The following is a 12,074-nucleotide window of genomic DNA, read 5'->3' as shown; positions in this document are numbered from 1 at the left end:
AGGTTCACAGTCATGCAAAAGAAAAGCTCGTAGAGCTAGGAATTACAAAAGCACTAGGGCCATATAATACTCCTGAGAGGCACACAAACAGATCCCCTAAGCTGCGCCACTGCCACCACCAGGCCTACTCCCAGAATTTCCTCCATCTGCTCCCACCAAGGGTGATCATCGCAAAAGAGAAAACATAACAAGAACATAAACAAAAATGCAAGGGTAAGCTAGCGTATTAAGAATTTTATCATGGCATAACAGACAAGTACTTAAACAGTCCAAACATGCAACACCGTAGGCACAGAGAATCATGTTATAACAAACAAGTTGGACCCTATGACTCAATTATCCGGATACATATGCTAAGATCGGATTCACTGGACGCTTGCACTTGTGGTGGCCTCTACTACTCTGCAGAGCCATTGCCAATGGGTTTCACCCTACCACCGTCGCTCAAAACGCAGCGCCTTGCCTGGGCGAGTGCTCGAGGCACAACCCTGAGCGAGTTGCTGGTATTCTCGCTAGGCGAGAATATCAGTTCTCCCCTACTGTTCCACGCATGCAAGGCATAAAAAGACATAGAGCAACTTCTAGAATGTAAGCCACTCATTCACACATGATTAATATACCATTCAAGCAACCAAAACCCAGAATAACTCGCAAGCATAAACAAATAAATTTAGAACTTGAAAACCCAGCTCCCCTTACCTCTGTTTTGAGTACCAAAAGAAACCAGACCCTAATTAAGCGGGTATCACAGTTCCAAGAGCTAGAGTAGAGCTGAAACATGAAGATCCATACAAAATGAGGTTAGGAATCTTAACCCTAACTTGACCAACGTGCTCAACAGTGAAAAAGGGTGAATAAATGGACGAAAACTCTAGAGCTCGACTTACCAGGAGGTACAAGATGGGTTTTGCTAGTTTGGAGACGGGAGAAGATCGTGTGCCCTAACAGAGCTCTAACTGGAGAACATACGAGGAACAAAAGGTTGGTTTCTGAAAATGAGACAGACAGCAAAGGTTTAGGGGCTAGCAAGAGCATTGGGTCCCCTGGAAGGGTTGTCTTGGGCCTACGAAGAGGCCAGGCCCAAACACATAAAACTGAAAATGGAGCTTACAATATCTCCCCAACAACAAAATTTTTCGTCCTCGAAAAATTACTTACCAAAAAAGATGTTGATAGGAACTCCTCATGTCTTCCTTTAGCTCCCAGGTAGAATCACCCGTCCTCCGGTCCCAGATGACCTTTACAAGACTAGTGGCTCTTCCCTTGCGCTCGGGCTGTACCACTACTCGGAGATCCTCCCTGACTTGCACATCCTCCGCCTCCAACACATGTAATGGGTCAAAAACATACTTCTGTAGTTGTGAGACATGGAAAACTAGGTGTAGATTAGCCAACTAGGGTGGCAATGTAATCTCATAAGCCACGGGCCATATCCTCCTCAAGATCTGATACGGACCCAAGAACTTAGGAGACAACTTCCTTGAGTGGATAGCCCTCCCCACACCAATGGTTCGGGTCACCCTCAAGAACACATGCTCCCCAGCCTCAAACTCTAGGGGCCTCCTCCTCTGGTATGCATAGGCTTTTTGCCGACTCTGAGATGCTTTCAACATGTCCCTCACCAACTGCACCTTCTCTGTGGCTTTTTGCAACAACTCAGGTCCTACCAAAATCGACTCGCCATCCTGGTACCAACATAAGGGAGTCTTACACCTCCTCCCATACAAAGCCTCATAAGGTGTCATCCCTATACTCATCTGGTAACTATTGTTGTAGGTGAACTCCACCAGCGGTAGCACCTCATCCCAACTGCCAAGGTGGTCCAAGATACATGTTCTCAACAAGTCCTCTAAGGACTGAATCACCCTCTCTGACTGACCATCCATCTAAGGATGATAGGCAGAACTCATCCTCAGCCTGCTACCCCATAGCCTCCTGTAGCGTCTACTAGAATCTGGAAGTGAACCGGGGGTCCCTGTCGGACACTATGCTACTGGGCACTCCATGAATTCTCACTATCTCTCAAATGTAGAGCTAGGCCAACTTGGCCATAGACATTCTGAGATTCACTGCCAAAAAGTGAGCACTCTTCGTTAGCCGATCCACCACCACCCATATAGCATCATGCCCTCTCATGGTGCGAGGCAAGTGGGTAACAAAATCCATAGTTATGCTATCCCACTTCCACACCGGAATATTCAAGGGCTGAAGCATTCCACCAGGTTTCTGATGCTTCACTTTCGCCTTTTGACAAGTCAAGCAGGCAGATACAAACTGTGCGACCTCTTTCTTCATGCCTTGCCACCAAAAGTTCTCCTTGAGGTCTTGGTACATCTTAGTCATGCCAGGATGCAGACTAAGACGACTCTTGTGTCCCTCCTCAAGGACCAATCTCCTCACCTCAATATCATCTGGCACACAAACTCTGTCTCTGAACCTCAGCACACCATCACTACCCAAGGCAAACTCCTTGGCCTGATCCGATCCAAGTAACTCTTTCACCCTTTGCAAACTAGTATCCTCTACTTGTTTCTCCTCAATCAAGCTCAGGAAGTCACTAAATATGACCAAGGTGCTACACCTAATGAATTTCGGCTCTAACTCAAACTGTAGCTTCATGTCTCTGAAGCTCTCAAGCAACTCCATCTCTTTTATCATCAAGTGTGCCACATGCACTGTCTTCCTACTCAGTGCGTCTGCCACCACATTCGCCTTCCCTGGGTGGTAGAGAAGCTCGAAGTCGTAATCCTTTAGGAACTTTATCCACCGTCTCTGCCTCATATTTAGCTCTTTTTAATCAAAAAGGTACTTCAAACTCTTATGGTCACTAAACACGCGGTACTATGCACCGTACAAGTAGTGCCTCCAGATTTTCAAAGCAAAAACCACCGCTGCTAACTCGAGATCATGAGTAGGATAGTTCTTCTCATGAACCTTCAACTGCCTTGAAGCATAAGCCACCACCTTCCTCTCTTGCATCAAGACACACCCAAGGCCTCGATGAGAGGCATCACAGTAAACCTCAAAGGGTTTACTCACATCCTGGATTACCAACACTGGAGTACTCGCCAATCTCTGCTTAAGCTCCTTGAAGCTCTCTTCACATCTATCTGTCCATGCAAACGGTTGGTCCTTCCTGGTTAGCTGTGTCAGGGGTGCCACTATCTTGGAGAACCCCTCTATAAACCTCTTATAGTAGCCATCTAAACCCACGAAGCTCCGAATCTCCGACACTAACTTGGGACATTCCCACTGTATCACGACCTCCACCTTAGCTAGATCCATAGCTATACCCTGAGATGATATCACGTGCCCCAAGAACTGCACCTCTCTCATCCAAAAGTCACACTTTGACAACTTGGCAAACAGTTGTTTCTCCCTCAAGATACCAAGCATTATCCTCAAATGCTCGGCATGTTCCTCATGCGTCTTGGAGTATATGAGAATGTCGTCTATAAAGACTACGACAAAATTATCTAGAAACGGACGGAAGATCCGGTTCAGGTAGTCCCTGAACAAGGCTGGAGCATTGGTCACACCGAATGGCATGATAACATACTCGTAATGCCCGTATCTGGATCTGAAAGCAGTCTTCTCTACATCTTCTGCCTTCACCAGAATCTGATGATAACCTAATCGGAGATCAATCTTGGAGAACACTGACGCCCCATGTAACTGATCCATCAAATCATCTATTCTTGGCAAGGGGTACTTGCTTTTGATAGTCAGCTTGTTCAGCTGCCTATAATCCACACATAACCTCAAGCCGCCATCTTTCTTCTTTACTCAAGAAATCCCTCTATCTGCTTCTTTAACTCCACCAACTCTGCTGGGGCCATGCGGTAAGGAGCTATCGACATAGGGCCAACTCCCGGTACCAAGTCTATGGAGAACTCAACTTCTCTCCTCGGGGGCAAACCTGGTACCTCTTCGGGGAACACTTCCTCAAATTCCCTGACCACTGGTATCACGGTGATCCTCTCCTCCTTCTCAACCTTTATCCTGGCAAAGATTATATAACACTGTGCGCCGTTCTGAATTTCCTTCATAACCCCATGAGAAGACAACAACTTAGGCTCCTCTGAGTTGGAGAACAACAACTTCTTCTCCTGACAGTCTATGAGAACATGATATGCAGAGAACCAATCCATTCCCAAGATTACATCTAACCCTTGTAGAGGGAGGCATATGAGATTGACTTTGTATACGCGTCCCTCTACCTCAACTGGATATCTAGCACACACAGAAGAAGTCCTAACCAACCCAGATGTCGGGGTAGATACCACGAGGTCAAACGATAGCTCACACACCGACAGACCCAACTCCTGCACACAAGACTCTGACACAAACGAGTGTGTCGCTCTAGAATCAAAAAGCACGCAACAAGATTTGCCAAATTTCACACAACAACCAAACAAAAGGTTACCTGAACCTGCCACTTCTGACCCAATCATCGCATGAACCCTGCTTGTAGCCTGAGGCCTACTCGTCCCCCTCCTCTGCTGAGTCTGACCAGAAGTCTGGCCCGGAGTCTGTGGTGAAGGTCGTGCCACTGTCCTCCTCAAAGTAGGACAATCCCTGCCAAAATGGCCCTCCCTGCCACAATGGTTACACCTATGGAAACCCGATAACTACGGGCAAAAACTCTTCACGTGCGATCCTCCACAGTGGTGGCACTAGATCCTACTGGCGGGGAAGAAAAGCCTCTAGACCCTTGTGGCTGTGGATGAGGCCTAGCATAAGGCTTCTTCTTCTCTTCAACTTGTGGCCTAGACCCAGATGGTCTACTAACTCTCTGTTGTGGCTGCTGTTGGGCTTCTATCTCTACCTTCATTCGCTCTATGACTCTGGCCTTTTCTACCAAGGCCGCAAAGTCTATGATGGACAGCGGGGCCACCATCAATCGAATGTCTCCTCTGAGACCATTCTTAAACTTCCTGCAGCGCCACTCTACATCGAGCGGCATGGTGTAGAAACGTCCCAGATGCTTAAACCTCTCGGTGTACTCAGTTACTGACTTGTTCCCCTGTGTTAGCTGTAGGAACTCTACCTCTTTTGCGTATCTCACGCTGTCCAGAAAGTACTCTAAAAGAAACCTCCTCTTGAAGGCTTCCCATGTGACATCCTCATGCTTCTCTTCCATCACTAGCCTCATGCTGGCCCACCAATGTTCAGCCTCTCCTGTGAGCATATAGATAGTGAAAGCAAGCCTACTCTCATCGGGGCACCTTTTGGCATCAAAGATGCGCTCCATATCCTTCATCCACTGGTCCGCCTGGTCGGGACTCGTCTTGCCATCAAACTTGGCGGGGTGGTGCTTCAAGAAGTCTTCCAAACTCCATTCAAGGGGTGGAGGTTGGGGATGAGGACCATACATCTGGGCACCAGCAGCATTCTCCCCTAACTGGCGGAGAGCATCCATGTGCTGCCTTTGAGCATCATCAGCAGCCTGCCTAGCAGCCTCCATTTGCTGTATCACTAGGTGTTGTTGCTCCAGGGAGACCTCTTGGCGTTGCACCGCCGCCTCATGCTATTGCAACATGGCGTTGCTTTGTTGCGTCAAAGCTGCAGCCATTGCCTCGATCGCCCTAGCTAGATCTTGCCCATCGCCCTAAGGGGGTGGAGGAGGAGCTATACGCGGGGGTGCCATAACACTGGACACACTGAAAGAACCATCAGAACTTGGTTAGACTGGAAACTTATCTAAGCACGACAAGAAAGGCACAACGAAAGCTAAGCAAACACATAACCCACAAACACTAAGGAACGAAGGCTCTGATACCATAAAAATGTGACATCCCATTTAAATCAATTGATCTATTAAATAAAACATCCTATATTCATAATAATAGAGAACAAAACAACTGATGAAAAACCATAGTCAAGGAGTGCACTTTTACAATCATCATAAGAGTACTTGAAAGGGGTTCTTAGGCATACAACCATGCCATAGCCAAGACAGAATCAACAAGGTTCACAGTCATGCAAAAGAAAAGCTCGTAGAGCTAGGAATTACAAAGGCACTAGGGCCATATAATGCTCTTGAAAGGCACACAAACAGATCCCTTAAGCTGCGCCACTGCCACCACCAGGCCTACTCCCAGAATTTCCTCCATCTGCTCCCACCAAGGGTGATCATCGCAAAAGAGAAAACATAACAAGAACATAAATAGAAATGCAAGGGTAAGCTAGTGTATTAAGAATTTTATCATGGCATAACAGACAAGTACTTAAACAGTCCAAACATGCAACACCGTAGGCACAGAGAATCATGTTATAACAAACAAGCAAGACCCTATGACTCAATTATCCAGATACATATGCTAAGATCGGATTCACTGGACGCTTGCGCTTGTGGTGGCCTCTACTGCTCTGCAGAGCCATTGCCAATGGGTTTCACCCTACCACACACAAGGTTAGCCTTTAAACGTCTAAAGCCATTATCCTGCCAGAGACTAGGGCCTCCCGCCACTCTCACCACTTGGGTCAGTTTGTTCTACCTGAGACTCACTGACCCATTAGAGTTTCGGGATGCGGTCCTTACTTGAATCCATACCTTAACATATACACTACACACCACCATGGGGTCTCTCCACGAGATTCATGGAATTACGCTTATCACACACCAAATTCATGTCTCTTATAACACAGCCACCACCTTTATTTCATACATCCAATTCTCATGTAAGTTCTCAACCAACCAACCAAAATCCATTTGCTACTCATGCCAACATACCAACTTTTAGTTCATAGGATTCCAACAACCATATATATATATTCACATGCTTTAGGTTTTAAAGAGAAAGGGTAAGTAAATAAATCACACAATTCACTCATCAAACAGAGAGAAAAACAAAATTGAAGCCACCCAATTTAGCAACCTCGCTCAAGCTAGGAGTCATTGCCCAGACGAGATGATGAAGGCGTGACCACCCCCTTAGAAGCTCCCTTAAGAAGGATCACTAGAAGCATGTCTAGAGGGGAGTCTTCTATTCCATTACCTTTATCTTTGTTTTGCATTACTTTAGTTTGAATTCCCTAAGTTGGTTTCTAGTTGACTTATTTTGGTTGACTTGTTGACTTTGATCCAAAGTTGACCTTTGACCAAGATTAGATTAACTTAAACCGACATGCTAATCCTTGTTTGTCTTATTTTGTAGGTAATTAAGAGAAAGTAGAGCATGGCTAGGTGGCACTTGGTGATTGGAGCACTTGGATGAAGTGGAAGAGAGAGGAAAGCAAAAAGCATAAAGCAAAAGCAAAAGTAGACATGTACCTTGTCTCCTTTTGCCTTTGTGGTTTATGCCTTAGAAGGTCACTTGGTCTCCTTCCTCTTTTGGCCTAGAATCCTCATGGGAATGCCTCCACCAATCATCTCCCTTCACTTGGCCAAGACTCACTCTCACATTAGGTTTAGGGTTTGCTAGTTAATCCTTTTTCATGTTTTTGTATTTGCTAAAGGACCCCTATGAACTCCTATTTAAAGGGTGCTCCTTGTCTTGTAAAAGGGTTGATCATTTTGTTATAAACTTTGTGCATTCAACCACCAATTTTCGTGAGCTCTCCTTCCTAGAAGTGAACTCACCTTTGCCTTATCTTGCTTGCAAGTGGCGACACCATCACTCATCTCTAGGGCTTGGTTGGCTTAGATCCCCCCTATGAGTGGCGTGCTTCTTCCATTCTTCATCTTCTATGCTTTCCATTTTTATTGTTTCTTCTTTCATTTTGCTCTTTAGTGTTGTTATTGCTGTGTGTGTTTAAGCTTGAATCCAACTCTCTTCTTCCTTTCATGAGCTTGAGAAATGAACCTTCACATCTAGATAGCATGCTATCTTAATGTCCAGTGGGAATTTTCAAAAAGCTTTCTTAAACAACTTCACCATATTCATAACTCTAAAAGGAAACAAGATAATCCTTCATCACGAGAGAAGTTGTCTCGCTCAGGCAACGGGCTCTCGCTTAGGCGAGCCTACAACAGTGGGTCTTGGAAAGTTTCACGATCCCTCGCTTAGGCGAGGCTGTCTCGCCTGAGCGAGCTGGCCTGTCGCTCAAAATGCAGCCCCTCACCTTGGCGAGTGCTCAAGGCAACACCCTAAGCAAGCTGCTGGTATTCTCGCCTAGGCGAGACGAGCTCGCCTGGGCGACAATATCAGTTCTCCCCCACTGTTCCACGCATGCAAGGCATAAAAAGACATAGAGCAACTTCTAGAATGTAAGCCACTCATTCACACATGATTAATATACCATTCAAGCAACCAAAACCCAGAATAACTCGCAAGCTTACACAAATAAATTTAGAACTTGAAAACCCAGCTCCCCTTACCTCTGTTTTGAGTACCAAAAGCAACCAGACCCTAACTAAGGGGGTATCACAGCTCCAGGAGCTAGAGTAGAGCTAAAACATGAAGATCCATACAAAACGAGGTTAAGAATCTTAACCCTAACTTGACCAACGTGCTCAACAGTGAAAAAGGGTGAAGAAATGGACGAAAACTCTAGAGCTCGACTTACCAGGAGGTACAAGATGGGTTTTGCTAGTTTGGAGACGGGAGAAGATCGTGTGCCCTAGCAGAGCTCTAGCTGGAGAACATAAGAGGAACAAAAGGTTGGTTTCTGAAAATGAGACAGACAGCAAAGGTTTAGGGGCTAGCAAGGGTATTGGGTCCCCTGGAAAGGCTAGTCTTGGGCCTACGAAGAGGCCAGGCCCAAACACATAAAACTGATAATGGGGCTTACAGTATAAATGTTTTTAGTATAAGAATAATTTTCGTTTTTTCGCTCTCTTGTTCAGTATTTCTTATTCTTTTAACATTTTTAAATTTAAAATATTTATTGATTTACTTAAATGAATATATATATATATATATATATATATATATATATATATATTATGAAATAAAGTGAATAACAGAGAGAATAATATATAATAGAGAAGAGAAGAAACAATAGAGAATAAGGAGCAACTCATATGTATTATTATTGATAGAAAGAGTCTTATTTATAGATACAACATGTAATTCATAAAGAAAACAAATCAACTTAGTTAATACAAATATTTACATAAAGAGTAATGAATTATATGAGTATCAATCATATGAGTAAATATATCAAATCAATGGACAATCATTAATTCATAACACTCCCCCTTGTGTGTTATTGGATAAAAGAATGTGTCTCGTTAAAACCTTACAAGGAAAAACCCTTTGGGATAAAAAACCTAGTGAAGGAAAAATAGTACAACATTATGTATTCTTTAATACAATATTGTTCATCACATATTCTATTTCTCCCTCTCATGTAAACTTACATAATTAAGGTGACGGAGTCCGAACTTGTGAATCATTTGCTCAAAAGTTCTTCTTGGCAAAAACTTCATAAATAGACTTGCCATATTTTCACATGAATGAATTTTTGGATATATATATCATCCTTTCAATTGAACAACACATTATTGTCTTCATATATGGTTGTTGATTCCATCTTTGTTGGGGATAGTCACAAGTTTCTTGAACATGTTGAATTATATACCTTAGTCAAACATATTCACAACTTTCCTTGTAATTTTGTATGATTAGACGATCTTGCTACTATGGTTTGTTTCATATACCTTCATGAAACCATTGTGCTACCATATGTGAACAAACATCTTATTGTGATCAACCATTGTGACATTGTGATAATATGTAAAATAACATGCATATACATAAGCTATTGGTCTGAATCTGAATCATTTGGATGGAATAAGCTTATATTTGTAGTACCCTTAAAGTAACAAAATATATGTTTTACTTCAAACCATTTTCTTCTTGTAGTTGAAGAACTATATCTTGCTTAACAAATTTACGCAAATACAATATTAGATTGAGTATAATTAGCAAGATACATTAGTGTTTCTATGACACTAAGTATGGTGCTTCTGGACCAAAAAGATCTTCATTATTTTCTTGAGGTCTGAGAAGAGTCTTTATCAACATCTAACGACCTCACAACTATTAGAGTACATAATGGACATGACTTGTCCATTTAGAACATTTTAAGCACCTTAATTATATAAGCCTCTTGACGTATAAAAACACCTTTATTTAAATACTCAATTTCTAATTTCAAATAAGACTTTGCCCTAGATCATTCATCTCAAATTATTTCTTTGAGTAATCAATTGCCTTTGTGAGCTCATTAGGAGTTCCAACAATGTTTATGTCATCTACATAAACAATAATTATGGCAAATTTATTTTTGAATCTTTTCATATAAATACAAGAACAAATAGGATAATTTCTATATCCTTCTTTTAATAACTACTCAATAAGACGGTTAAGTCACACACGTCTTGATTGCTTTAATCAATAAAAAAGCATGTTCAATTTTATTGAATAACCCTCTTTAGAATTTGTCTTGTTGGGCAAATAAAATCCTTCAAGGATTTTCATATAAATATGATTCTCAAAATAACCATACGAATTGCTTATTGATCCTCATTGTCATTCATAACATTCATCGCTATGTTATAAGTAAAAGTTTCGTCAATGTTAACTTCATTATGGTTCCATGTTATATGATTCATGACATAATTTATTGAGATCTCATCATTTTCAACAATTTCAGGCACTTGAGGTTCTTCTGGAATCGAACCATTAATTGTCAAATGAATCTTTTGGGATTTCAACCTTTTCGATTAGGTCATTTTGCATTTTAGCTCCCTTTCTCATTCAAGAGTTTTTATCTTTGGAACCAATAGGCCTACCATGCTTCAAATGTGTCTTTGGAACTAACACGCCTATACGATACTCATGAAAAGAATGAGATGTAATTTCACCAATATTATCAAAATAGATTTTCTAAATCGGATAATCTGGGAAGTGAGCTCTTAATTGTACTAATAACTTTGCAATTACTTGATTACGAGTTAATAATAAACAAATATGTGACCATCTAGTTGATGGATCAATTAAAACCATGAAATATATAAATGTTCCACTTGGTGGGTGTATTGGACCACAAATATCACCCTTTATTCGTTCTGAAAATGAGATTGACTCATTTTTCATTTTTCTGGTGATGGTCTAATTATCAACTTCTATGAACGTATAGTACATGAGAACTCATTGGCTGAAGAAGTTTCTTGACTCTTAAGTGGGTGTCAACATGAGTTTTTGAACTTTTTTTTTTCGCACCATAATAGATCCAGGATGACCTAACTGATCATACCAAACAAGAAATTCATTTTGATTCGTAAACTTCTGGTTTACCATGTCATGCCTTTTAATTGTACTAATATATGCGTAGTACAAATCATCCAACTGATCATGTCAAACAAGACATTTATTTTGATACGTAAACTTCTAGTTTACCATGACATACATTTCAATTGTACTAATATACGTGTAGTATAATCCATAAGAGAATGTTGATAATTTTTCCAATATACATTTTTTTTTCAACTCAATCGTAGAGATATAAAGATATTTCATATCTTTTTCATTGTTTGTCTCAATATAATATTCATTTAGACAAATGTCCTTGAAACTTAATACGTTTCTATTCAACTTCTTGGTAGAAGTATAATAGCTCTTCTAGAGTCTTCAAATATATTTGTAGTACTATAAATAATACTAACATTGATGTCTTGAATTATCAAACAAGAGAAAATTTTATTAATCTTGAGAATTGTATAAGTTGTTGCACTATCAATAGGACACATAGCCTTTGGTACTAGTGCCAACATTCGTTCTTCATATAAACGTAAATATCAATATGATTCTTTTTTTAACACTCTCATAACCAATGAGGTGATCAATGCTTCCATTTGATTTAGCAAAGAAAATCATAATATCAGGATGAGTAGCATCCATATGGCCATAATCAGAATCACCATCTTCATAAGCAAAATGTGTTTCTATGTTCTTCTCATTATTTGTAAGATGCTTTGGTGTACGATAAGTACAACTCAAATGGCCTTTACCACCGTAATGATAATATATACTTTCATCTTTTTGTCAATATTTTCACATTTTCCTTTTCCCTTTTTCACATTATTGTGCCACTTCTGGTGACAAAATGTGTCTTTGAAATTT

At 41.3% G+C, this 12,074-nt stretch overlaps 1 protein-coding gene across 1 annotated transcript; it reads right to left on the bottom strand.

Moving 5' to 3' along the window:
- Window positions 1-3,782: 3,782 nt before the first annotated feature.
- On the bottom strand, window positions 3,783-5,467 carry LOC114175243 (uncharacterized). The gene is made up of 2 exons (XM_028060013.1): window positions 4,653-5,467; window positions 3,783-4,596 (listed from the first exon to the last, which is right to left on the bottom strand). Exons 1-2 carry the CDS (start codon window positions 5,465-5,467, stop codon window positions 3,783-3,785), a joined length of 1,629 nt encoding a protein of 542 aa, XP_027915814.1.
- Window positions 5,468-12,074: the final 6,607 nt, after the last annotated feature.

This window comes from Vigna unguiculata, chromosome 3, assembly GCF_037176805.1.
Source record: "Vigna unguiculata cultivar grain cowpea cultivar isolate G323 ecotype 2 chromosome 3, ASM3717680v1, whole genome shotgun sequence".
NCBI lineage: Eukaryota > Viridiplantae > Streptophyta > Magnoliopsida > Fabales > Fabaceae > Vigna > Vigna unguiculata.
Note: the sequence above shows the minus strand (reverse complement) of the source record. Positions and strands in the feature narration are given on the sequence as shown.

Bases quoted from the DNA above. Each gene is read 5' to 3' on its own strand.
- LOC114175243 (XM_028060013.1), bottom strand. From the start codon at position 5,467: ATGGAGGCTGCTAGGCAGGCTGCTGATGATGCTCAAAGGCAGCACATG. The intron at 4,597-4,652 runs GTGAAGAGTTTT...CCATTGTGGCAG, and splicing joins ACCACTGTGGAGGATCGCAC to GGAGGGCCATTTTGGCAGGG.